The 26,743-nt window shown below is 34.9% G+C and overlaps 1 protein-coding gene across 5 annotated transcripts; it reads left to right on the plus strand.

Annotated features, from left to right (window-relative positions):
- The first annotated feature begins 11,859 nt into the window (after positions 1-11,859).
- Positions 11,860-18,590, plus strand: LOC110724192. 5 transcript variants are annotated; one of them, XM_021903596.1, is made up of 12 exons: positions 11,879-12,270; positions 13,423-13,494; positions 13,582-13,839; positions 14,166-14,240; positions 14,324-14,993; positions 15,074-15,211; positions 15,287-15,412; positions 16,654-16,843; positions 16,931-17,023; positions 17,126-17,275; positions 17,757-17,863; positions 17,983-18,590. In XM_021903596.1, exons 6-12 carry the CDS (start codon positions 15,171-15,173, stop codon positions 18,071-18,073), a joined length of 798 nt encoding a protein of 265 aa, XP_021759288.1. In that variant the 5' UTR covers positions 11,879-12,270; positions 13,423-13,494; positions 13,582-13,839; positions 14,166-14,240; positions 14,324-14,993; positions 15,074-15,170; the 3' UTR covers positions 18,074-18,590. The 5 variants fall into 5 exon arrangements, with proteins under 5 accessions (XP_021759291.1, XP_021759288.1, XP_021759289.1 ...); XM_021903597.1 differs by lacking the exon at positions 13,423-13,494 and having other exon boundaries at positions 14,109-14,240; XM_021903595.1 differs by lacking the exon at positions 13,423-13,494.
- Positions 18,591-26,743: the final 8,153 nt, after the last annotated feature.

The raw sequence follows: 26,743 nt of genomic DNA on the forward strand, positions 1-26,743 counted from the left end.
ACCTATTATGGAGTAGCTAGTTGGTTTAGCTAGAAAGAATAGAAAATGAGATGGGTAGTAAGAATTTTTGGGCTTATACGACTATGGGTCAGGCCCCTAATGGCCCTCATATAAAGTCCACTATTAGGGGTAAATAAGCAAGTTAGAGAGGTGAGTAGACAAGTTGGTACGGATATGTTTAAAAAACATGTCCAACAACAACACTTGGGTGACTTTCTCGAAATATCCTTTCTAAAAGAAGATAATTATCTTCCAGAAATGTGGCTGTGCTCTTATGAATATATTTCTTGCATTCCTAGTATAGGAGTTAAGATATAAACAATTCATACCATTATATTTAGCTTATTATTATAATGTTGTGCAATTTCTTAATTAAGGCCTTTTATTTACGTCATTATAATAATTGAATACAAAGAGGTGAAAACGAGGATTTTTTTTGCTTGTGATAGAAAAATTAATTTAGGAAGGCAGAAGATTTTGGGAATAAAATGGAAAACTAAGAAATCTAAGGAACCTAAGAATTTGGATAATTGAGATAATTGAGAAATTGGAGGAAAGAAAATGATAAACTGTTGAAAATAAGTTTTTATTTATTTATTTATTTTATTTTTGCTTTCAAGCAAGATGTCAGGTAACATATAAAATAACAATTGCTGACAAGAGCAATGGAACTCACGTTACAATAAATTGCTTAAGAATTCTTCACACATTAGATAACTATACTTTTTTGTAAATAAATGAAACAAATATATAAATATCTAAATTTTGGGCCCTAGAATTTGGGGCACATGCATTTATTTTTAATTTTAAAGAAAATTTTATTTATTGTTTTGATCTAAAGCTAACTGATGGGATAAAGAGAGATATCAAATTAAAGGATTGTTCATGAAATTTCTCCGCTCTTTTGAAAGACATGCTCCTTTCAAGAAACCTCAAGATGATTAACATAGAGATGTATTAAATTTGACTATTGCCTTGTGCTCAGCAACCAAAAATCTCACCTCAATTGAGCAGCTTCAATAAGTAATTTTTATTAGTATTATTTTGTGACTTAGATAGCAATGCATGGCTTTTATAAGTCAATTTCAACACTAATAAGTCTCGTAAATTTTTGTACGAAATTTCTTCAAGTATTCTATGTCAAAATATTCAACAACTAGATTTGGAATCCTAGCCCAAGAAGTAAGGACTTTTATGGAGGCCTCTTTCGGTGTACCCATATACGAATTGTTCGAAAACTATCATCAATAAGCCATGGACCCTGAGTCAAGACATGATGATAATCCTCTTGGTTTGTGAACCGAGTAATGAAGTATTTGCAACCAATGTCTGTTAAAAATCACCCTTCAATAGCCATTTTTCTTTAGTCTCTTCACTAGTCCATATAGCTATTTTTTCTTTTTATTTTTATTTTTATTACAAATAATTATTTTGGGGCATTTTATTAAACTGTGGTTGGGCTTTTGGTTCGAGGTCCAAAGTGGTCGCCCTACCTGTCTTGGCCTTGTTATGGCCCTGACCATCAATTATCCCCTTCCTCTCTCTAAAGACTCTAATCCTCATGGTAGTCCAAAATTAATTCTTTATCTGCCAAAATTCTATCAATCGTCATCTCCTCTGTTTTTTTTTTTTTTTTTTTTTTTTTTTTTTTTTTTTTGTGATGTAAAGCTATAATGAACTTATCATATGCTATTTCATTATAACTGATTTATTCAAACTCCTAATGACCTAACGTCATATACAAATTCTTAAATTAAATTCCTACAAAACCACCTATGAGGCTGTAAATATTGGTATTATTATAAGTCAATGGAGAACGAAACATTTATACTGTACATTATCAATAGAGAAGTAGGGGTGGGCAAAAAATCTGATCCGCGATCCGACTGATCCGATCAGAAAAATTGGATATCCGATCCATTTTTTTAAATTTCGGATATTTCAGATCAAATATCCGAAAATTTTCGGATCGGATTTGGATAATGATTTATAAATAATCGGATATCCAATAAGTAATTTTTGTTAGTATTATTTTGTGACATTTGTTAAATGTTAGAATATGACATTTATTTTAATAAAGTAATAATAATTGTCAAACAAATTGTTTACTTAGAAAAGTTTAGCATCAATATAATAATAACAACTAGTTATTGACCCGGGCGATGCCTCGAATCATCATAAATTATAAGTTTGATTAGATTAATTTAGAAGAGTTAATGTTGACCAATATTAATAACTAAATGAAAATGTAATAAGAGGTCAGTATGAGTTTTTCAATTAAATTAAAAATTGTACTACTTTATTATATATCATTAAAGTTAGACCAATGAAGAGTTTTTGCTAAAGAGTCTAAACATTAATACAATTCAATACGGTGAGAGAAGAGGGATGACATGTAGTGCACATGTGGCATACGAGTAACACATGTCGTTAGCATGTTGTCCCCATGAGTTTTAATAATAATAATAATAATAATAATAATAATAATAATAATAATAATAATGTTCACATAAGGAAGGACCCACCTCTAGTCATGGTGGGTCTCGTGACATAATATTATTTTTATAAAATAAATTAAAATTTAACATGTGAATAGACATAGGCAGGCTACACTCTTAGCCTATTCCTATAGTCCTAAAGGCCAAGTCCTAAGTAGTTCTCCTAAGTAGTTTCACGTGAGACCATAAAAATCTAATTAATAAAAAAATTGAAAGAAGGAATCTTCGTGACTTTGTCAGACTTTTGTCTAATAGTTTTTCAATCTCTTTTCTATTTTTTTACTTCTTTATGATATTTACCCCTTAACAAAATAAAATAAAATATAATAAAATAAAAAAGCCTCCATGATTTCAAGTGTCAATTTACAACGTTTTCACTATTATGGCCACACCCATCGCCGGGCGGCTTCAAGATTGGTTCCGCGGCTCCATCAACTACTCATCTAATACAAAATTCGTGTAATTTACCAACCCAGAATCACAAATTTTAAATTTTGAATTTGGGCATTTTTATGAATAATGGGTGTTCTTGCTAAGAAATTCCTTATTGAGTTATTTCCCTTTGTTAACTACTTTAAAGTTTTATGTTATTGTTAATTTAATTGTTCAAATTCAATATATAAATCTTATAAATCATTATTTGAAGGTATTGCTTTGTATGGATTACTAGTTATATTCACAATTTAAGTTTTACATTGATTTTTTTAATTGAGGGTTTTACATTGATTAGTCTGTAATTTTTATCATATCTCAATCATATAATAGTCCAATGTAGTAATAGTATTAAGTTTCTCTTTTAAAAATACTAAATAAAAAAATATTGTTATCGTTAATGTATATAACAATTATTCCGTTTTAAATAATGTTAAATAATCGGGGATGCATAGGTCCTCATATGTTATAGTAGAAAGTATTAAATATTGATCCTTTAAATCCACACCGTTATTAAATCAAAACCCGTTGTATATTTTATCACCAATTATTAGTTTTGGGTCAATTTTTATATGTTTCTAATTTTATTACCACTTATTAACAAATGCATGTATGTTCGCCTTGGTTATGCAAAATTAAGAATGCATTTTGATACTAAAAGTTGAAAGTCACAACAAGTTTGTATCAAATATTTCTTTTTTTCTTTTTATTTCTTTTTATGATTTTATTATAACCAACTTTGTTATTTCCAAAAAAAAAAAAACTTTGTTATTAACGTTATTATAAACTTCTTCAACTTCATCTTCATCTTTTCACCTCTTTACTCAGATTTTCATGGGCTCTATACCAATTTACTTTCATGAGTTTATCCGTTTAGCAATAAAAAGTGTAAGGTATACATGTTACGGAGTAATTTCTTTCCGATTAATACATTGAAGACAATATGACGCAGTAAAAGAGAGGCTTTAAACGAAGATATCCCTGTCATTACCATTCATATGATACGTCAAATCCATGAAAAAGAAGAAATAGTAAACTTTGGCTGTAATTTAGCAACTTAAATAAAAAAAAATGGTGTGATAGAATAATTATTTGCTTATAGTTACTATAGGTTTAGAAATACATAGGATTACAATTGTGTAATAAAAACGAATGAATTTGATGAAAAGTGGGCCATGGTTTGTAACGGTACACTGAAACAAAACGGGGGATGAAAAAAAGAAGCAGGAATGTAAATTCCTTTTAGAAAAAAAAAAAAGAAGAAAAGGGGATGGAAGCTCATTCACTAACAATGGAGAATTCATTGTTCCCCAAATCATGAATTCTAAAGACGAAATTGCAAATAATTTGTGTTGAAGTCGATAATAGTGATGAGAAATCCGTTAGCACACATTTAAGGTGTTGGGATATAGCTGAAGCATTGGGCGAAGATGACAAAGTTGGTCATGGATGCGCAAGGGAATTGCGATTCGACGATGAGAATGTAAGTATTCACCTTTGTTATTGCTCTATATTGAAATTAAGGGATATAAAATGAGTATTGAAGTGGGTAATTATGAAATGTAGTGTCTTTTTATTAGATGACGAAGATGTTAGGATTAGGATAGTTTGTTGTAAATGTCATTTGGACTTCAACCCTTGTAATTTAGTAAGTATATGGATAGTTGGTAATGTTTAATTGAGTAAATCTTTGATATGAATGTTGATTGTTCGGTGTAAAATGGGTATTGTAGTTCAGTTTATCAAATTTGTTTTATGTATTATGGTTGTTGAGAATGTGTTGGTTGTAGATTGTGAGTGGAGTAAAGGATGAGTTTCTCCTAATTGTATGAGTATCAATGAAGCAAAAAAAAAAAAAAAAAAGGAAATGATCTTATGTTATTCTTTTTACAGTAATGGGAGTGTGGGTTTGCATGTGTATTTGCTCTGGTTGATTTGTATTGTTATGAATTATGTGATTTTATAGTTTGTTGGGTTTGGTGTTGATGTGTATGTTTTTGTTTTGTTTTGTAATGTTTTTAGTTTTGTGTAATGTTTTATTTAGAAGGAGTCTTTGTTGTGTTTGTGAATTAGGTTGATGTTGGTGATGGATATAAAGATGGTGGGGATGATGTATCTGTTTATGAGTAGGGATTAGAGAGTGAGGGATTAAATAGGGATGATGGTTTAACAGAAGGAGATGAGCAGGAGGATGAAGTGGGTGAAGGTTTTGAAGTAGAGGATAAGGGGACAGATTATGAGGAAGATTACATTGAGTGCAGTGTTAAAGGGGAATTTGATGGGGCTGGTGCTGAAGGTTCCACATTCTGAACCCCAAAGAAGAACATAGTAATGGTGCACACCGTGTTTAGTGTGGAAGAGGAAGTACCACCCCCAACTTTGGGCATGGTATTTAGGAGTTGGGATGAGTTGGATACCTGATTCTGGAGCTATGGAAGGCAAAGGGGTTTTGACTGTTATGGGTGGGTGGATATGAAGAAGAAATTGGAAAAGGGGAAGTGTTGTAAGCAAAGAAGCAATGCGAAGTGGACTTGTGACTGTTATGGTTACGCTTCAAGGAAGCGTAAACGGGTTCCACGTAAGGAATGGTTGGTGCAAGATGATGAGACAATTCAGAAACGGAAGACGAAAAAGTGCGGGTGTCCTGTGAAGTTGTATGCCAGTTATTTTAGGAGTTTTTTTTTTTTACCTCAGGAGAGTTACAGCTCGAAAACTGATCCGGTGGCGCCTGTACCTGCAAAATAACGGAGACTCCGGGTGGTGGAAGCTCCACCTTCGAAGATCAAGTTAGAACGCGTTGGAGGATACGAAAAGGTGCGAAAAAGTAGAGTGAGATCTTCTCAGATTTTGCGATTTTACGTTGTCTCTGATGTAAGAGAATGTAAGGTTGTCGTAATAAATGTATCTGCCCAAAAAATGGGGGAAATCTACCTATTTATAGGGTCATTGGGAAAAGTGCCCTTTCTTAGGTCATTCGAACCTAATTAGGTGGGTTGTGCCGTAAAACGGATTTCTCGGGATTTGGGCCAGAAAGGCAGCCTTTTGTCCCATTTTGGGGCCTTTTTTTAAACTGTGGTTGGGCTTTTGGTTCAAGGCCTAGAGTGGTCGCCCTACCTCTCTTGGCCTTGTTATGGCCCTGACCATCAATTATCCCCTTCCTCTCTCTAAAGACTCTAATCCTCATGGTAGTCCAAAATTAATTCTTTATCTGCCAAAATTCTATCAATCGTCATCTCTTGTGCTTCTTTTTTTTTGTGATGTAATGCTACAATGAACTTATCATATGCTATTTCATTATAACTGATTTAATCAAACTCCTAATGACCTAACGTCACATACAAATTATTATGTGTATAAAAATTAAATTCTTACAAAACCACCTATGAGGTTGTGAAGGCGATGAGGCTGTAATTATTAGTATTATTATAAGTCAATGGAGAACGAAGCGTTTATACTGTACATTATCAATGGAGAAGTAGGGGTGGGCAAAAATTCCAATCCGCGATCCGACTGATCCGATCAGAAAAATTGGATTTCCGATCCATTTTTTTAAATTTCGGATATTTCGGATCAAATATCCGAAAATTTTCGAATCGGATTCGGATCATGATTTTTTAAAAATCGGATATCCAATTCAATCTGATTTTATAAATTTTTTAGAAAAAGGTTTTTAGTAATTTTGTCAAACCGTGAAATGTTAAAACTAAAATGTCTAAAACCCTAAAAGCCCACCCCAATTACCCATTAGTGCAGCCACCACTCTACTAGATTCCCACAAAGTCAACTACATCCATGATTTCCAAATGGTTAGACTCCAATGGTCTCACTCTTATCGGCCTCGTTTGCGTCATTCTTCATCACCGGCACTTTAGAGCCACACAGATGTTCGTGTGATGTAAATCTGAACTTATTTTTTTTTTAATATTTCTTTGTCAAAAAACTAAATCTTTCATTCTTTCAATCACATAGGAGTTAGACAATTAGAGAGGAGAGAGAATTAGAGATGAATAAAGATTGATAGATGCTCAAATGCTCGTGATAGGGTTGCCTAAGGTCCAAGGAATGATTGAATTGCTGCTAGCTGGTTTGCCTCATAAGCAATTGAGGATAAAATTATTTTTTAAAAAATTCTTTTCTTTATTATACCCCTAAGTCCCCGGTATCTCAATTGCTAGGACTTTGTTAGAAAAAATTGAAGCAAAATGGGTGAAACAAATTGCTTTAGACATTTCGCTCAGATTTATAAAAACAAAAAACTTTAACATAAAATTTCGGACCGGTATTCGGTGACCCGATCCAAAATTTTAGATCCTAAACACCGGATTTTCCGAATCGGATTCGGATCAGCATTTTGTTGATCCGGAATTTCGGATCAGATATCCGAAATGGCCATCTCTATAGAGAAGTAGTTTTTTTAATGCTAAAAAGCAGTTTATATTAGCATTAAGTAAAAAAAATCACGGTCAAATAATTGAATAGATAAGATCTTCTCCTTAAAACGAAGGGTCTATATCACTATTTTTATATATTGAATAGTCTTCCTATAATAAGCGAATCATAAGATATAAAGTGAATATATACAATGGCGAATCCAGGTTTTAAGGAGTGTTGGGTTGCCGTCACTTATCGACCGTATATCCACTACTACAAAAAAGGCCTACGGAACCACTCTTAAGGCACCGTATTAATCACTAATCTGGTTTCTATTGTTAAGAAATCTTATTGGAGATATCCGGTTTCATAGATAATAATAGAAAACCATGTATCACTAAAATCCGGTTTCTTATTAGTCAAAGAAATCTCACACGAGATATTTCCAGTTGCTTAGATTTTAAAATAAGTAACTGTAAATCACAAAAATTTGGTTTCTTAGAATTTATTATAATTTTTTATTTCAAGATAAAACCCTACTATGGAATACATATAAGTGACATAACCCTCAATTCTAGCCGTCATCCCTGTTCATACATTTCCCATTCTCTCTCATCCAACTTCTATTCTTCATACTCAATATCTAATATCTCTCCTCCTTTTCCATGAAACAACCAATGGCTTTATCAGTCATCAAATATTGACCAACAAACAACTATGTAGAAGATGAAGACTCGGTAACCTTGTGCGTGACATCTCAAAATCGTTGATCGTATCATCGCAATATACTTGTGTTATAAGGTTTCATACAAGTAATTTTTTAAAGTATGTACATGAATGTACGTAAATGTAGTTTTTTTTTATAGAAATTTTTAGTTTTCTAACTAAATTTATGCAATCTTAGATCTAAAATTATTATACAATTTAATTTTACAATTTTTGTGGTTTGTTAAAGAATAAGATTGAAATTGGTAATGTTACCGTATCTTGTTCTCCCAATTCAATGTTTAGTTTTTTTACTTGATTATTCTATCTAGTTATATTATTAGACTTTCAATTAAGTTTTTGTTACATTCTAGCTAGGGATGTCAATGGATTCGTATCCGACCCGAATTCGTGGATCTATATTCGTTTTCACTGATATGCATCTGTAAAATTGGACTCGACGGATCCAAGTCTGATATGGATCCTGTACTAAAAAACAGATCTACATATGGGTCAGACCAAATACCCATATCCAGATCCGTTTACTTGTTTTTTTAAATATATTTTAAACTACAACTCTACAAGCCCAACCCACATATACTAAAATCTAACTTTAACTCTACCACACTACTAAAAGTTGGCCTATTTGAGACTGTTTTACTACGACCGTCATGAAAACGATCGCAAAATATGATATTTACGACTTATTTTTACTCGGTCGCAATATTGCGACCGTTTTTAAAGCGGTCACAAATTTGCAACCGTTTTTGGGTTATATAAAGGTCGCAAAGGTATTTAATATATTTTAAAAATAAAATACATGTGAAAAATAATTCAAAATTAAATTAATACTGTTGCGAACGTTAGTAGCGGTCGCAAAATGCGATAATTACGACTGTATGAGAAACAATCGCAAAATTACGACCGCTAATGCTAGTTGCAAAATTGTTTTTTGTTTATTTTAAAAAAAGAGTATAAAAGAGTCCACTCTAACCCTAATTTGTTGAAAGTCGTCTACTCTCTCTTTCCTCTTTCTCTCCTCTTCTCCTTTCTCTCTTTCCTCTTTTCTTCTTCTTCTCTTTCCTCTTCTCCTTTTCCCGATCTCTTTCCTCTTCTCTTTCTCCTTTTAAAGAGTCCAGTGATGGTGAGTACGGTGTTGGCGAGTTCGAGTCTCGTGTTGGCGAGTTTGGTGATGGTGTAAACAAGTTAACGGTTTTCAAGGTCGAATTCGACCATAAAAACTCTAGATCTAGACTTTTCATGGTTGATTTTGGCCTTATTAAACCAAATTTGAGGTAAATTTCGAAGATTGAGGCATGTTTTCGTGTTTTTGGTTTATTTTTTGTTTTGTTTTTCATTGTTTTATGTTTCTTTTTGGGTTTGTTTTTTTTTTTTGTTGATTTTTAGGTTAGATTTTTAGGTACTTTTTGGATAATTTTGTGGCTTAATTTTCATAAATTTTTGGGTTTGATATTCGAGGTGAAATTGTTTGATTTTTGTTATTTTTAGATTTGATTTTTGCTAATTTTAGTTGGTTTAATTTTGTTTGATTTTCATGTTCGATTTTTTTTTAATTTGGTTTACGGGTGGCTTTTATTGTGGCTGATTTGGGTTTTCGTGGGAAAAGGATGTTAATCTGAGGTGGGATGGAGTTTTCGTGGTGGGTGGAGGTGTTTTCGAGGTGATTCGAGGTGGTTGGTGGTATTTTAGGGTGGGTAGTGGTGGTGGGTAAAGGTGGTAAGGGCTGACAGCAGTGGTGGGTAAAGGTGGTTAGGGTGGGTAAAGGTGGTTGCGGTGGGTTGGCGAGGCTGGATGTAAAGGGGTGGGTGTGTTTTGTTTTTTTTTTTTTTTTTTTTTTAAAAAAAAAAAATTTAGCGACGGCTTATGACGGTCGCTAAATCTATTTTTTGCGACCGCTAATTAATCCGGTCGCAATTATATATATAGTTGTGATAGTTTTCCAAACGGTCGTTGAAAATAATAAAAAGCGACGCAAAAAATCATCAACTGTTAACCGGTCTGTAGACACCTAAAAATGTCTCCCCAAAACCAAACCCGATGATGAACAACCTTTCACCTCCATTATTGGTCGGGTTAAGTATTTAATCTTGGAGTGCTTAAATCCATATTTCCATTTCATTAAACCAACCCAACTCCTATCCCATTTCCCCAAACCATAACTTATTTTCCTCTTTTTGTGCCTTTGAACTAAAAATAATTCATTTCGTGTCCTTTATAATCATTCATTTCGTGTCCTTTTTATAAAAACGTTTATCCCAGTTTATTTTGGTCTATTATCTGGGTTCAATGATTGAATAGTTGGATGGGGTTTGAAAAGAGCTTTCCAACGATATATTATATGCCCAAATCCAAGTTATAACGAATAAGTTATGGCCAAAATATTAAATTGAGCACAAACCGAACCTAAGCCCACCTTACCTACGACCCAATGATCATGTGGAGGTTTCAAAAGCTTTAATCCCACCCTAAACCAATAAGGATTAAATAGAAGCTTCTATAAGTTTCTAAAAGATCTTAATTATCCTTTTTGAAAAGATAAGATTAAAGAGTTTGAAATTGAATAAAACTTTTCTTTTTGAAAAATCCTATTTCTATCCGAATTGAAAGACGTTCAAAGATAGACAGATATTTTTTTCGTGCCTCATAGTTTTTATCCAAATTTTATATGGTTGGATAGAACTTGAAATTATCTTTCAAATGATATATTATAATATCAATTTTGAGCTATAACGGAAAAGATATGAATAAAATATCAAACTCTATCAAAAACTGACACCGTCTCACTATTTGGGCCATATCTTTTATTATATAAAATATTTTAATCTAATTCTAATTGGTTTAGAAAGTAGACTTCAAGAGATTTCCAACGATATCTTATTCATCATATTCTGATTTCTGGATCAAAAGATATGTTAAAAACAAAAACCGTAAAAACTGTAGTCTATCGAGTTTTATTCCGATTTAATTCGGATTTTATCTTAATTTTTTGGGAAATTCCCATTGGTACACCCGTGGTTTTGACTTTTCCCATTGATACACTCCAAAATTTTTGTCTTCCCATCGGTACACCCATGGTTTAGTCTTTTTCCCAACCGTGACTAACACCGTTAAAAAGTATTTCATTAAGTTAAAATAATTAAGGAAAAGACTATAATACCCCTTTTAAACATCTAATGTCTCGATTTGCGTGCCGAAAATCGTTCGGTTTAATTTTTGGGAGTCCTAGTTGGTAAGGATCCAAATAAACCTCGAAATTAGCAAAAAAAAAAGGCAAATGTCTCATATATGTGTCAAAAAATGTCTCGATTTACGTGTCATTACTTTTTTGTGATAGTAATTGTACGGTTAAGGTTTTAGGAGATATTTTGACCCTTTATGGGTCTAAATCGAACTCGAAATTGTCAAAAAATATCTCATTTTGCACGTCATGATATTTCTTTTTTGTTTTGTCATGACACGCAAAACGAGACATTTTTTGACAATTTTGAGTTCGATTTAGACTCATAAAGGGTCAAAATGACTCCTAAAACCTTAACCGAATAATTACTATTACAAAAAAGTAATGACACGCAAATCGAGACATTTTTTGACACGCATATGAGACATTTGCGTTATTTTTTTGCTAATTTCGAGGTTTATTTGGATCCTTAACAACAAGGACTCTCAAAACTTTAACCGAATAATTTTCGACACGCAAATCGAGACATTAGATGTTTAACTTAATGAAATACTTTTTAACGGTGTTAGTCACGGTTGGGAAAAAGACTAAACCACGGGTGTACCGATGAGAAGGCAAAAATTTTGGAGTGTATCAATGAGAAAAGTCAAAACCACGGATGTACCAATGAAAATTTCCCTAATTTTTTTACCCTTCTTTTTTTGAGGCTTTTTAAAGGGAGTGTTGCGAGGCGTTTAGCTATATCTCACAGGGTAAAAAGCGTCTTTTTACATATAATTTGAATTTTGCCACCTAGCTTCTCCATTTCGAGGTAAAGCGTCTCCGTTTTGAAAAAGTCTGACCCCTCCTGTCCTATTTTGCTTATGGAAAACATCGTTTTGTGTTCCCTGTTTCCTCATTGTCTCCCGTGTTACTTCATTATTTCTTTCTCTTCATTTTTTCTGTTTCTTCATTTTTTCTCTCTCCTCCGTCGACGATCTCGTTCTCTCTCCTCGACGCTCGGTGTAGTTCACCTCTTCTCTTCCATTCTCGCTAGAAATTATACCAAAAGTCCATCAATTCTTGGTACGTATGTATTTGCTAAATTATTAATTGTTAAATTATTGAAATTTGAAATATAAAACGTCGGGTTTAATCTGTAGCTGGCGTTTAGGGTTTTGCTGTGTTGTTTGTGTAATTTGGGGGGTAATTTAGTTAAATTGTATAAATTTGTTAGTATTGGGGACGAATGGGTCGTTTTGTGATGGTTTGACTGAAATTGTAGTTTAATTGAATGGATTTCTATCTTCTAAGGTTTAATGTGAAATTGGGAAGATGTGTGTTTAAAATGTTGTAGCGAAACCTGAAATTTTGCATGTGAATGTTTAAAATTGGGAAATTTTGGCAAGTGGTGGGATGACTTTGGGTTTAAAAATATGTAGTGAAGCTTGAAATTAGGTTTGGGGAAATTTTGCATCTGAATGTTTAAAATTGGGAAATTTTGGCATGTGGTGGGATGACTTATGTTGTGTTCAAGGAAACAATGGATAATGTCCAGTAATTGAATCGGAGTACTCTGGAAAATAGGGTCTAATTTGGCGAGGAAATTGAATAAGGTTTAGTTTATTTCATGGTATATGGTGTGTTATGGTATATTTCATGTTTTATGCTTTTTATGATGGTTTATGTTGTATTCTATTTCCTTGTTAATCATTTATTTGAGTAATTGAGTAATTGAGTTTTATTGAGTAATTGAGTAATTGTTGAGTAATTGAGTAATTGAATTAGAATTAGTAATTTGTGAATTATCAGAAATTTGTTAACAACAACAAATTGAACTTTAATTTACTTCTAAATTAGTAATTAGAAATTTGCTATTTATGGTGGTTTATGTTGTATTCTATGTCCCAAATAGGGTCTAAATTGAACAAGGTTTAGGGTTTATTTCATGGTATATGGTTTAGGTTGTATTCTATTTCCTTAGTTATTTCAGGTTATTTGAGTCATACCACATCAATTAGTTAGCTATGATTTAGGTTGACTAGTATTAGCTTTATCTGCAATGACATAGTTTTAGGTACATTTGCAATTAGTTTTATTGAGATGTGATAGAAAGGTGCCATGCAATTAGTTTGATGTTATATCTTTGATTTAATACGTGTTTTAATAGTTTAGGTTTATTATGTTGTAATGAAAATGTAGTGAAAGTCTAACGTGTGTGCTTCAACTTTTGGGCAGTTTGAGCAGATTGGGTAGTGAAAAAGAAGAAGTCAATTGTTCGGTCGATGAATTGGACAAAGTGGGGGGGGGGTGAGTATTTGTTGGTTATGGTTATATGGAATGGTGGAGTGAATATTGTTTAAAGAGTTAGAACTAACCTTTGTCACTGATTTTCAGGGCCCCTTAAAAAGGAAGGTGTGTAAACCCGTGGGTTTGTCATCGAACCTCAAACGTGGGGGCCAATCGAAACCACTGGCGACTAGTAAGGCAAATTCTGATTTTGACGAGTACGAAGAAGGTGATGATGCTGAGCAGCAATCTGAACCTTCGAGCAGTGATGGAGATTCGGATTCAAGTTCTGGATTTATGAAGGTGATGTTTAGAGAGTACATGAAGAGAAAGGCTAAGAAGAGAAAAGGGAAGTCGAGTAAGAAGGTATGAACTAGTTTTCCAGCCAATTTTATTACGATGTAGCATTTGTGAATCGACTGAACTGATTTGAACACTTGGAATTTCTGAATCGATTTGGAAAGATACAACTATTTTTATTGCCATCAAATTTTATGTATTGAATTAAATTAATCCTATTTATATGCACAGAAGTTTGTATTGTAGGTATTATAATCACATGGATTGATTAGTAGTTTTGAATTGCATGTTGGTGTGTTACATGTGTACTAATAAGCTGTTAATCTGTTGGGCAGAGAATACAAAACTTGATATTATGAAGTGTGAGAACTAGCTATTCTTTATATTTGTAGGGTATTCAAACAGAAGGACATAGAGTGATCGCAGATGGTGCAGTCCTACGCACACATTATGAGAACTTTGGCAAGGTATAGAAATGTTGATATTCTTTCCCTTTTGGTAGGTGTAGGTAGAGATGGTGATGCTAATATTCATGCCTTTTGTGTTGCAGCAACCCAATATTGTGTGTAGGGTGGAAAAGGGGTTGTTTGTTGGTGAAAAAGTTTGATCCCAAGAGACGGGAGTTGGTGGAACGAATGGGATTTGGTGGGTTGCTGCATTTGGATATGAAAAATATCCCGAGGCAGTTTTGTTACTGGCTAATGAGAAGGATTTTTGGTGATGGGACCATGGTGTTTGGAGATGGTTCAATTCTTCCTCTGGGGCCAAACCAAGTCAGGTCCATCCTTGGTATTCCGATGGGTAGTAAGGAAGTTCCTGTAATTCTCGGCGATGATGAAGAGGACACCCAGAGGATTATGCGGGTGTTTCAACAATATGGTGTTGGGTTGAAGTGAGAAACAGTGTCTCTTAATCTTGCAGCTGAAGCCATGTGCCCTAAGCTTGAAGATGATTCTTTGGTGGAGTTGCAGAATGAAGTGGATGAAGAGGACTTTATGATTGCTTTCCTAAGTGTTGCCCTTGGAATGATAGTTTGCACGACCACAAACAGTTCAAACTTGGCGGCATCATTAGTGCCAACATTGGCAGTTGCATGTGTAGCGGGAAATTATGATTGGTGCAAGTTCACAATTGACTGGGTGCATGACTGTAATGATCGCTTTTAGAATCAGAAAGATGGTTTTCGTTGTGGTTGTGGTGGGAGTTTTGTGTTTCTGTTGGTAAGGTTACCCATTTTGGTTATGTATTGTCTTAAAATCATATGTATATGGTTATTAAATAATCTTTTTGGGAAATGCAGATTTTTTATTTGGATCACCTTCATCGTGTCCCAAATAGGTGGGGTATATACCTTAGGTTGATGGTGTGGGATTCTGAACATGTGAGAGGAGTTGTAGATGAAGATCGGAAGTCTGATGAAGAGTTTGGCTATTTGCCGGTGAGAGTTGACAATAAAATCTGGTTATTCATTTATGTTGGACAGGATTGATTTTTGTACTTGTGGGTGTAACAGGTTCTTGACATTGCATATGGCGAGGACCATCCTCTGGTGCCTCGTAATGATGGGGATCTGGAGCTGGTGCGAACAAAAGCCGTTGATAACTCCCTTAATAATTCTGTTAGTTCTATGGCTGATCAGGTAAGTAAGTTTGTGCATATACATAGTGGAAATGGTGCGTGTTTTGATTTCATTATGCGAAATAATCTGGAAATGTATTGGTGTTGATTTTTAAACTTTTCCTGTGTGTTTAATGTTGGATATGGGACTATGTGAATGTTAGAGTAAGTGTGTGCATGCGTAAAATATGTATGATTATGGTCCTTGGGTTAGGCAGGTGTATGTGTTCTTGTTTATCATGTGGGAATGGAGAAATTATGGTTTCCTGGTATTGTTATTGGTAGGAATTGTGTTTAGAATGGTTAGAGTAAAAGATTGTGTATGCGTTCAATTGCTGAGTAATGTGTTTTCAGAATGGTAATTTGTAAGTGACAGGTGTTGATTGAGATTTGCATATTTTCTTAATTCATGAAAGTTGATTTGGTGTCTTACATATCTAACTTAAAGCTGTCTCATAACCATTTGAATTGAGGAGTATGGGTTGATTAATAGGAAAGTGGCTGAGGATAGAATAGTTTGTCCTTAAAATAAGAAAGTGAAGATAGAAGAGCACATTTTACATTTGTTAGTTCATGAAAATTTTAAAAAAAATGTTGGCAAGGGAGTCATCATCATATGAGGGACACTCTTCTGTATGATTGTTGTGTTTCTGTTGTATATGTCTCATCAGTTCAGCAATCTAAATCGTTTCAGTTTTGAGTGTGCTATAACATTCTGTATTTTGTTTGTTATCGACTGGATATGTATTTAGGGCCTCTTATCTTTTTGTGAGTTTATGATACTGTTCCTGGTTGTGCGTAGGTGTTTGCTCTGTTAACTCCTAGGCTTATTAGTCTAGTTGAGGGCATAGTGGGGAGTGCATTAGGTAGTGGTGGTTCCAAGGCTGGAACCAAGATTAATCAAGATATGCACACTTTTAGCAGTGGTAAAGGGAGCCAACCCCATCTTAGTGGCAGCAGTAACAAGGGGGCAAAAGTGTTGAAAGCTCCGAAAGAGAAGGTCCCAGCAGTTAAGGAGAAAGAGTCGTGTAATTCGAGCAATGGGGAAGTTGGTATGATGACTCGAGATACATCTTATGATAAGCGGTTGGAGACGTTTGTTAAAGGATGGAAGGATTTGAAGGATGAAAAACATTAAGTATTTTATCTATTTTATTTGGATTCACAATGTGTTAAGTTGTGCATGAAATTGATTAAAGGCTTTGTTGTGCATGTATTGATACCTAATGCGTAGTGTTGTTTGTTATGTCGTTGTAATGGCAGGGAGGGCCCGTCCATCATTCAGTGTGATAGAATGAATGCTACGCAGAGGGACTATTATGGTGTAATCGATCCTCAAGCCCGTCTGGGTCATCAATATGTGCGGACGACATCCAAATTATATACAAAGTATTGGGCGGCTGCTGAGTTCCTTAATAGGAGGAAAAGGATTCTGATTGATTCGTCCTATGTGGTAAGTATTAGATGTTTGAATCGTTCAATTTTTTTTAGCTTGCGTTTCTGTGAAATTGCGTTTGTGAAAAGTTGAATTTTTGTGTAGATGATGATTAAGGCAAAGGAGAAGGATTATGCACTTCTTGCTAGGAAGTATGGGAAGCCATTGTTAAATATCCCAACTGATGAGATTCGCTTAGTATGTACCAGTTTGTGGTTTTAATTAGGGATATGTACAATTCTGTTATCGATTGTTCTGTTTGTGTGATGTTGTAATGTGTTTGAATCTGTGTGTGGAAAGTTTTTCTTCCCTGTGCTTGATGGGTCGGCTGAAAAGGCGGATGAGCACTGGTGGTGCCTTTGCATGGATATGGTTAAGAAGCAATTTTGGATGATTGACTCGTTATATTCGGATCCATATGAACACCACTCTGAGCTTGTTACAAAATTGGTTAGTACTTCCCTGACTATAAATTGGGCTATCATGTTAGAATTTTGTTGGTTGATGCATATTGTGGAGATTTTCAATTTGGATATTTTTGTAAGTGTAAAATATGCAAAATAGCTTTTTCCTAACTTTGGAGGTGTTTTAATATATTGGTTCGCATATATTTGCAACTGAAGTCTATTATATGTACCTTTGCATTTCTATATGCTTAATTTGGTCTCATTTTTAACCTATAGGCCTCTTAGTGAAAGTATATTCATATATGTTCACATGACACTGACCTATTTTGTTTCTGCTTAAGTGTTGTTCATATTCATCTTTGATGTGTTTTGTTGCATTTAGGTAAGGCTTTTTCTGCGGCCTTTATGTTGTGTTCATCATATTCACTATTAAATTTTACATGTACCAATTCATCCCTCATCTTCTTTTATGTCCCATGATGAAGTTTGAGGTTGTAGAAATTACAAAATATATCACTCCACAGGTGAAGGCAGTAGATGTTCTCCTCCAAGTGAAAGATCCCCGTTGGGAGTTGGGGAGTTTGGAGAAGGGGCCTAGGAATAGGATGGACATGGTCAAGCAAACCAATACGTAAGTACCATGAAGGATGCATTTGAAATACATTTACATATATAAGTTAAACAACATAAAGATTCCCGACATGACAGTGGACAGATAAACTAACCACATTTCCTGCTATTCATGTATAGCTTCTCCTGTGGTGTGCTAATGCTTGGTTGCATTAAACACTGTGCCCGTATTTCTTTTGATACTAGTTACCCGATGGTATGTTTGCTGTGAGTTGTTATGTGAAGCTTTTATATGGTAAATGATATTGTACTTGGTTAACAATATTATCTTTGGATGTGCTGGAGAAGAACTTGAGGAAAAGCTTGTTTTTGGAGGATTCGAATAACTCATACAATGAACTTAGAGCAAAATTTGATGAAATTCTCCCCAAGGAACGAGTCCGCCCAAGAAGGACTGCATCTTCTCAAAACACGTTGTAGTTGTGTGTAATATTCATCTGAATTGGGTATTAGGTATTTTGGATATTTAGTGGAAATGTTTAGAATTGTGTTGTTTTGCCGGTCTGTTAAAACTAAGTAAACTAAGTACGGGTGGACAATGCAGGTTTTCTATGTTGGAACATTGTAGTTTGCTTTAAGACGACTGGGGTTTTAACAATGCAAGGTAGTTGGTTATTAGTAGTAGAATTATTAGTAGCAGAATTAGATTGTAGTATAATTGCAGGAGTTTAGAAGCTGTAGAATTAGAAATACTACTTTGTGAAATATCATAAACTTGTTAACAACAACAGATTGAACTTTAAATTACTTCTAAATTAGTCATTAGTCCGCACAGTACATTAGGCGAAACGTAACCAAACCGATAATTAAGTAAAAGAAAGCAATACATATAGAAAAACTAAATTTAAATTACCCATTTCCAAGACCAAGACCCTAACCCCAACACTGTAAGCCGGGTCAACAAAACTCGAAACTAGATTCTGATGACCACCCAAGACCTTTAGTCGAGTCACTACCTGAGTTTGTTTCATACAAATAGACTACATGTTGTAGACGTCTGACATACTATGATGGGTAGTCATTGTAGTTGAACTGTTCGGCCGTCACCAGAGACAAGTTAGCCATCTCATCGTAACCATTTTCAGCTAGCATTTTTCGTCGAAAAGAAATGCGTTGGTCGGTGTTGGTTGTAATAACCTCGGTTGGATCATTTGCTGAGAATTGCAGCCATTCCTATTTGACTCTGATTCCTTCATGATTAGGTGTAGTGAACCTCTTACCAAGGACAACTCCCCACTCATTCCCCTTGCCAATTTGCTCATCCACATCCAACCACCAATCCTCAAGGTATGTGAAAAACTCAAAGAAGTGTTTCAGGTAGGTGTGGTAAAGTGGGTAGACATAAGACTCAGCTAGAGATCTCCTTAATGTCCTCAAGTTGAAACATATTGCTATCTTTGCAACGTCAACCAAGTACCACATGAAACAATATGCCTACTTACGAAAGAAACATGCCCTACCGACCTTAAACAAAGTCAAGAACGGGTACTTTGGGTGGAAATCAATCCCTTTTATCGGTTCTTCTAAACCACCTCTTGTAATCGTGGCTAGTTGGTGATTTAACATCATTCGATGGCTGTACTTCGGCATGTACATATCTCTTATTATAGCATTTGGATCGTGTATCCCGGTTTTTTTGATCTTCGCCACCCTTCTTAACAGCTTCTTACATTTTTGTTCCTGACGAGAATTAGCTAAAGACAATAAAGACACGACAGATGTTTTTATAAGTTCCACTGATATTAACATTTACACCGGAGTTAACTTCAATCGACATATTTATGAGTACAACTGAAAAATCATTTACATGAGTTAAAATGCAGCAATTGATGATTAGGGGATTTTTCCCCACCAATCACCATCTGACAAGTGGACCAATCAGGTTCCGCCATATGTCCGTCACATGGGCCAATAGGAGCCTGCCACGTGTCAAGCAATGATCCGTCCACTATGGACCAATTACGACACGACACGTGTCCTTCCCATGACACCTGGGATAACCGGTCACCTAGGCCCAACTTCCGAGGGAAGCCCAATCAGCCCAAGGTTAACCTAAACCTAGATTGACACGTTTCTCGAGGTTATAAATACCTCCCTTAATCCTCATTAAGGGAGATAACGCTAAAAACGCAGATTACACACATTAAACACTCTCACCTAGAGAGACCCAATCACTTTAATTTCCGCATTAATTACTCCTTAATCAAGTACTAACTTGACCGTCGGAGGCGGATCTCCAATCATCCGGAGCATCCGTTTGTTTTGCAGGTACAGGCGTCCGGTTCCAGTCTCGGAATTGTAATTCTCCCGCAGGACATCAGAAAACCCCGAAACAATTGACATATTCAATAGTACAACTCAAAGAATTGTAAGTAGGAAAAGAAGCATTACTTTGTGTAGACTTAAAATTAGGAAAAGAAGCATTACCTTTGTTTCCCATGGTATGGAAGTTGAAATTCAGATTTTATTTAGTTGTGGTTGTATGCCATGAACTGAATTTCTATTAGCATTTGGTGTACATTATATAGACAATCAGTTCGTTATGAATTAAATACATCCAACTACCTTTGCTGTAACATTTACTGGTATTATTAATTGTTGCATTGAGCCCAACGTGGAAGGACTTTTATTCAATTAGGTAAAATAATTCTACAGTTCATTTATTTCTACTTACCCATCCTTGTACTTCGTCTTAAATGGTCAGGTTCAGCTCATTTAATTCTACTTTGGTTACCTTGGATGAGCTTTCAAATTAAAAAACATGAATATTATTGACAGCTTACTTAAGGTTAATAGTACGTTATTTAACCTTAATAGTACATTAATTAACCAAATGGTATCCCACTAAACCTTAATGGTACATTAGTGAACCTTATTCGCAGCCTACTTAACCTTAAAAGTACATTATTTAATATTGATGGAACCATAAATAATCTTAATGGAACATTAGTTGACCCTAATGGTACTCCACAGAAAACCTAATGGTACCCAAGTTAACCTATATTAAATGGTACCCTACAAATCCTAGATGATACCATTTTGATTGTTAATGGTACCTTACGAATCCTAGATGATACCGTACGAAGCGTAGATGGTCCTTCCTTATTTGGTTTGAACACCTTCGTGTGTGATGCGGAAAGGGCATCGCCGCCCTTGTAGCGCAGTATTTGTATTTTTCACCACCAACCATTCGCGATACCATGACTTTGAATTGTTATCGTACTGGTTAGAAATGAACATCTTGTTCGAGACTTGTTGTTCCCATTTCTCTCCTAATGATGCCTTGACTTCCCGGTCAGAACTAAAAGTTCTCAAGACTGTGCTATTTTGTTCGAATACATCGATCACCTCATTGACCACCACAAATGCAATGTTGTAGGTACTTGCTATTTGTTTCATCTTTGTAGCTACTGCCACTAATACTTGACTGCTCTCCATGAACCCTTTTACCGTGTTATCATGTGCATGCCTGAACAAGTATGCAATAGAGTCAAGTATAACAACTCTTGTGTGTCGGCATTCTTCATGTGACCTCAACACCATTTGTTCCACCTGGTTCAACACCAAAAAAATTTGATCAGGGTTGTCGATTTTTTTAACAAGGGCTGAGAACAACGGATCTTCACTCACTAGTGAAGCACAAATACTGTTGCTTAGATCCCTTAATCTCCTTGAAGGAAACACCGGGCATGCTTGAATGTAAATAGATCACCCGTACAAACCATCTGGTGGCGTGAGTATGCAAGTGAGGAGTAGTTGCAAACAAATTTGTGTTTTACCCACTCCACTTTCTCCATATATTTCAGTTAATTCACTGGTTTGTATGCCACCATCTAAGATATAATCTACGATGTCTCATTTCGTTTTCAATTTTGGTTTCATTTTGAGCTATAATGTAGAAGGAGGAATTTTATTTTTTGGTGAAATGGCTAAATGCTTTGGCTATATTGTTTGTATTTATAACGAAGTCCTTAGATAAATAAATAGATAAGTCGTACCACAATTTTGGATTTCTTAGATTACACTATCAACTAATACTCAACACTTGGGAAATTATACTCCACCATTACTCCCCTTTTAATTTCAATTGTAAAGGCTGTCCTATTTAACTTTATCATTATAAAATGTAATAAAGTACAAGTACAGCCTTAGTGCCTAGTGAATTGTTTTGTCATGTCAGTACTTCCTGAAGCTTTTCCAATTGGACTATGGTTAGTAATGGTAATGTCATAGGGTAACACCATAGGGTAAAAATTTAGTAAAAGATCACACTATAACCTACTCTGCTAGGGTGTTGAATAGTCACATCAGACACTGTTTTTGTTGTCAGGTTGTACATAATGCCATTTGAATTGAACAAAGTGGGTTGCTTGTAGTTGATTTATTACTTTAGTTGTTTTTTTGGTGTGGTCAGTCTTTCACTCAGTCCGCTTCAAAACCTCTCCAAAGAAAAACAAAACCTCAGTAAGTGTAGCCATGTCCACTCGTCTCATTAGTATGCGCAACATATGGGGTCGGCTTATGCAGCCACACCCATCTGAACCCCTGATGTACTTTAGTCCCTTCCTAACCTCAATTAAGCCCGAGCTTAATTTCGCCCGAGCTCAATTTCAACGCCATAAGTTATTATCCCGGGGAAGATTACTTCCTTAACATGGACCCAATACCGGTGAACGTAGTCCGCGAACAACTAATTAATTCGCTTGACGATGACACAACAACCTTCATCCCCGACAGCATCATGGAGGTGACAGACTTCGATGTAAGGGCTGCTTACTATCCTACTCTGACCGATATAGAAGGATACCTCCACAAAGGTGTCCCGGTATTCGCAAGGTGGCTTTGTCAAAAATCCATGGAATTGGTAGGTGCGCCCTTCATACCCTTAGATTTGATCCCTGTATTTGATCGTAAGCCAATGTTGATGACCAACCATCTTCCTATCTACACAATTCCTCTAACATAAAAGAAAATTTTCATTGGGTAAAAAATTATTGCAATTTATGTGATGGAAGTCAATATCAACTTTAAATTGGTTAGTTTAAATGTTTTCACATGTCAAACAACCTTAAGACGGATTCAGTACCACCGTATCGCTGTTTCTGCCTCGACGGAAGACATTTCGGCCATTCCATGTTTTCCAAAAGGTGCTACTTTTATTGTGTGGAATGCACGAAATGTGAACCGTCCATCTTTTAAGGAAACGTTCAACAAGCTGTACAATGGCTTTTCCCCGGAAGTGGTGGTGCTCACGGAGGCCAGAGCTGACGCTGCGTTGCTCAGGTACATCAGAGACGTCCTTCAGGGGGTGTACTCCATTGATGGTTTCGGATTGGTGAATGGGTACTACGGTGTGCTTCTAATTTGGCAAAAGTCAGACGTCTATCCTTGGGTCACTCACAGGGGTCATGTAAGCTACGGCCACCAAATGGGCGTCGATGTACATGTATTTGATTTTTTTTTAATACCATTTGATAATTTCTTAAAATGTCAGTGGTTAAATTTTTAAATGTCATTGATTTTGTAATTACACGAAAGGCATTCGTGTTAGAATAGTAATTCAACATTCACTTTGGTATTAATTTTTTTGATAATATGGCCTTCACGAAAGGAATTTGTGTAAGAATAGTAATTCAATATTCACTTTGGTATTAATTTTTTTGATAATATGACCTTTTGTCTTCTGTTTTTTAAATAATCCAGGCAGGATTTAAATTTTATCCAAGCCCCGATCGAGTCCACCCTGCATCCACTTGGTACGAAGACAGAGGGGGGAATGAAGATGGAGCTGTGCATTCTGACAACGACCACTTATCTATGTTGACACCGCAAATGTAGCGTGATTTAGCTATGATGTTATAATTCCTTTCTAATGGCTTAATTTTCTCTATGACGAGACTACGGTTATGTTCTACTTTATGTATTATGTAGTGGGATGTTTGAACTTTACGTATGTTGTTATGTTTAAACGTTTAATATAATATTATGTTCTATCGTACTTAACTTTTTTCATGTGTTTAAACTTATATTTTTTTGGAATTATTACATATAACTTAAGCACAAACCTAATAATTGGAGACACAAAATGTTTTTAAACTTTGTTAAACATATAATAATCATAATCTTTATAATTCAACTTAAGATACGCACTAGCATAACAACTACAACTACAAGAATTACATATTTAATAGTAGTAGCAATTCTCTTCTCAAGTACATCAAGCCTCTGCCAAATCTCTACTACACCAATATTGGTGCTTCTAATCATGTCCTCCTCCCTTGCCCATTGGCAAAATGAACAACACCTGCACTTGTAGTATGGTCGTCTAGGATTAGCCTCGGACAGCGAAATACGAAATTCGGATATTGCTTGGCCCCCGCAATTGCAACGCTTTGCAGCCACCCACAGAAGGTCGCCGCCCCCCATAAAGTTGTTTCCACGGCCAACTGAAGAGGTTGTGTTTATAGACATGGTTTACCTTATTCTAAGTCACTCATTTTAGTTTACTTTCTGTTAATGAATTGCATATGGGTATTTATAAACAAGGCAAATGAAAGATCTTTTCAGTTTGGGCGGCAAAACTTCGAAAATTTGGCGCTTAGGCTTTTTTGAGGTTGTAGAAAACACCACCTTGTACTTTTGTTACACCATCATCTCTAATAGTACCACTGACAGTGTCCTGTAATAGACTAAATAGACTAAATAGACTACAGTGGTACAAAATTATATTCCAATTGGCAAACTGTTATTGTCAATGGTGTTACTTTAATTTCAGAGGTGTTACTTTGTTTACCAAAGGTATAAACCCAACACTAAATTGGGCATTTTAAACTAAATTAAGTAATTAAATGCATTATTACCACCAAATTGAATTTTAAGTTTGTTAATCCCACCCAAAGTGTTACCTAAATATTTAAAACGTCAATAAAATGAACTTCGTACTACAGTTCAACCGTAAAATATTTAAACCCTCAATGTAGTTCTACAATAAACACAAGAACATATAAGTAACAAGGTTTATCCTCAATATCTTCCTCATGACATTACTAGTTCGTATCATCTTCTACACTACTGAGGGGGTAGTAACATATCTATGCATTTCTTATTTATCATTGTACCGTTAAGGAGCTAAGAGTATGTGATACATCTCCCCACCGTCATCAAACACTAATTATTTCACCACAAATGCATGGTTAATGTATTGGTTTGCCTGTTACTTAATTGATGATACCCTAGAAAAACTTAGAGGTACCCTAACAAGAGTTAAAGCTACACATGCTTCACCTAGAGTTAACCATTCTACAACAGTTGGTAACACCAATGCATCAAATGATAGTTCCATTTCTACAATTACCTACAACAATAAAAGTACATAAAAAGAGGTACCCTAACTTCTTACAGTGGTACCCTAAAAACAAACAGTGAAACCCTTTTTCACACTATATCAAACCGACTTATTTGCGTTTCAGTGGTACAAAATAAATTATATACACAACCAAAGTTTGAATAATGGTACAGAATGAAGTACCAGCTGTACAATGACCTGTTGTCAATGGTACAAAACCAACACGTCATTGGACATTATTACAATTTGTATTGCTATTTATTACAAAATATTTCAAAAGTATTAGTACAAAAATATTTCAAAAGTATTACAATAATATATTAAAGGTAACAATTCCAATTAGTAAATACATGCTCTTACTAAAAAACATGGCTTTACTAAACGGTAAATGGTATTAATAATTATGCTTTTGGTGGCAATATACTGAAGACATAACGGTATATGTGATGAAAGCATACGAGTTTATCAAAATGTTATAACTAAACAAATAACAACTTTTCCTACCCAATTATAAGTTCTACATACATTAGTGTTAAAGGACCTTTAATACATCACTTTCACCAACATTAGACCACTATACCCACTTCTTATTTTACGTAAATTTGCATTATTCGACATATTACATTATAAATTTGCATCTTCTATTTCTCCTAAATTTTGATTATACCCTATTTGTAGTTAAATGTACCATAATATATCTCAAACAAACCATTGTTGGACTTAATATATCTCAAAGGTAACCCCTACATAACAGTATTTAACATCACCTCACTGACTTATGCTTCCGGGGCAATGGGACACTACTTCAATAATACTAAGTATAAAGTAGTACCCTAATAAGTTACAGTGGAACCCTAACAAATAACAGTCGAATCCTTAATTACACCGCACAAGTATAATTACCAGAATGCAGTTGCATCATGTAAGAAATGTATTCAAATCCCTTTTTGTACAACTGGAATATGCTAATCCTCTACAGTTGTAACCTAAAGCAGTTCAGTTCAACCTTTCACTTGCACAATTTGGTTTTATACTTTGAAGTTAGATCCTTCACCCCCCCCATTAACATTTCCATTATACAGTCCCATTGGGCCTTTACCAGTTGGACCTTGTAACAAATTCAAAAGGATCTTTAAGCATTTAAGTTGATCCTTTAACTATTCCATTAATACCGTCCTATTGGGCCTTCACCTTTTAATAAGTTTAGATGGATCTGTAAGCATTTCGGTTAGACCCTTACACACTATTCATCAAACAAAGACGGTAGGTGTGCTAAACTAACCAAAACATCATACCATATAACCATTTCATTTGAGTTTAAGCATACAAATTCAACACATTTAAGAATTTAAGCATTTCCTATGCAAATCATTACTCAATCATCATGTTTCCAAAAGGCTGTAGTTTTCTTACAAGTAATGGCAACACATAGACCCACAATCAACCCATCATAGTCACAACCATCATATACTTACAACTTGTCAAAAGATAAAAGTCAGAATTTCTTTACAAAAAAATCAACCTGGAATACCAAAT

The sequence above is a fragment of the Chenopodium quinoa genome, unplaced genomic scaffold, assembly GCF_001683475.1.
Source record: "Chenopodium quinoa cultivar QQ74 unplaced genomic scaffold, ASM168347v1, whole genome shotgun sequence".
Taxonomy (NCBI): Eukaryota; Viridiplantae; Streptophyta; class Magnoliopsida; order Caryophyllales; family Amaranthaceae; genus Chenopodium; species Chenopodium quinoa.

Excerpts from the sequence above, each read along its gene's own strand:
- LOC110724192 (XM_021903596.1), top strand. The coding sequence starts at position 15,171 with ATGAAGATCGGAAGTCTGATGAAGAGTTTGGCTATTTGCCG. Across the intron at positions 17,276-17,756 it reads CTGAGCTTGTTACAAAATTG|GTGAAGGCAGTAGATGTTCT; the intron begins GTTAGTACTTCC and ends ATCACTCCACAG. Across the intron at positions 17,864-17,982 it reads ATGGTCAAGCAAACCAATAC|CTTCTCCTGTGGTGTGCTAA; the intron begins GTAAGTACCATG and ends ATTCATGTATAG.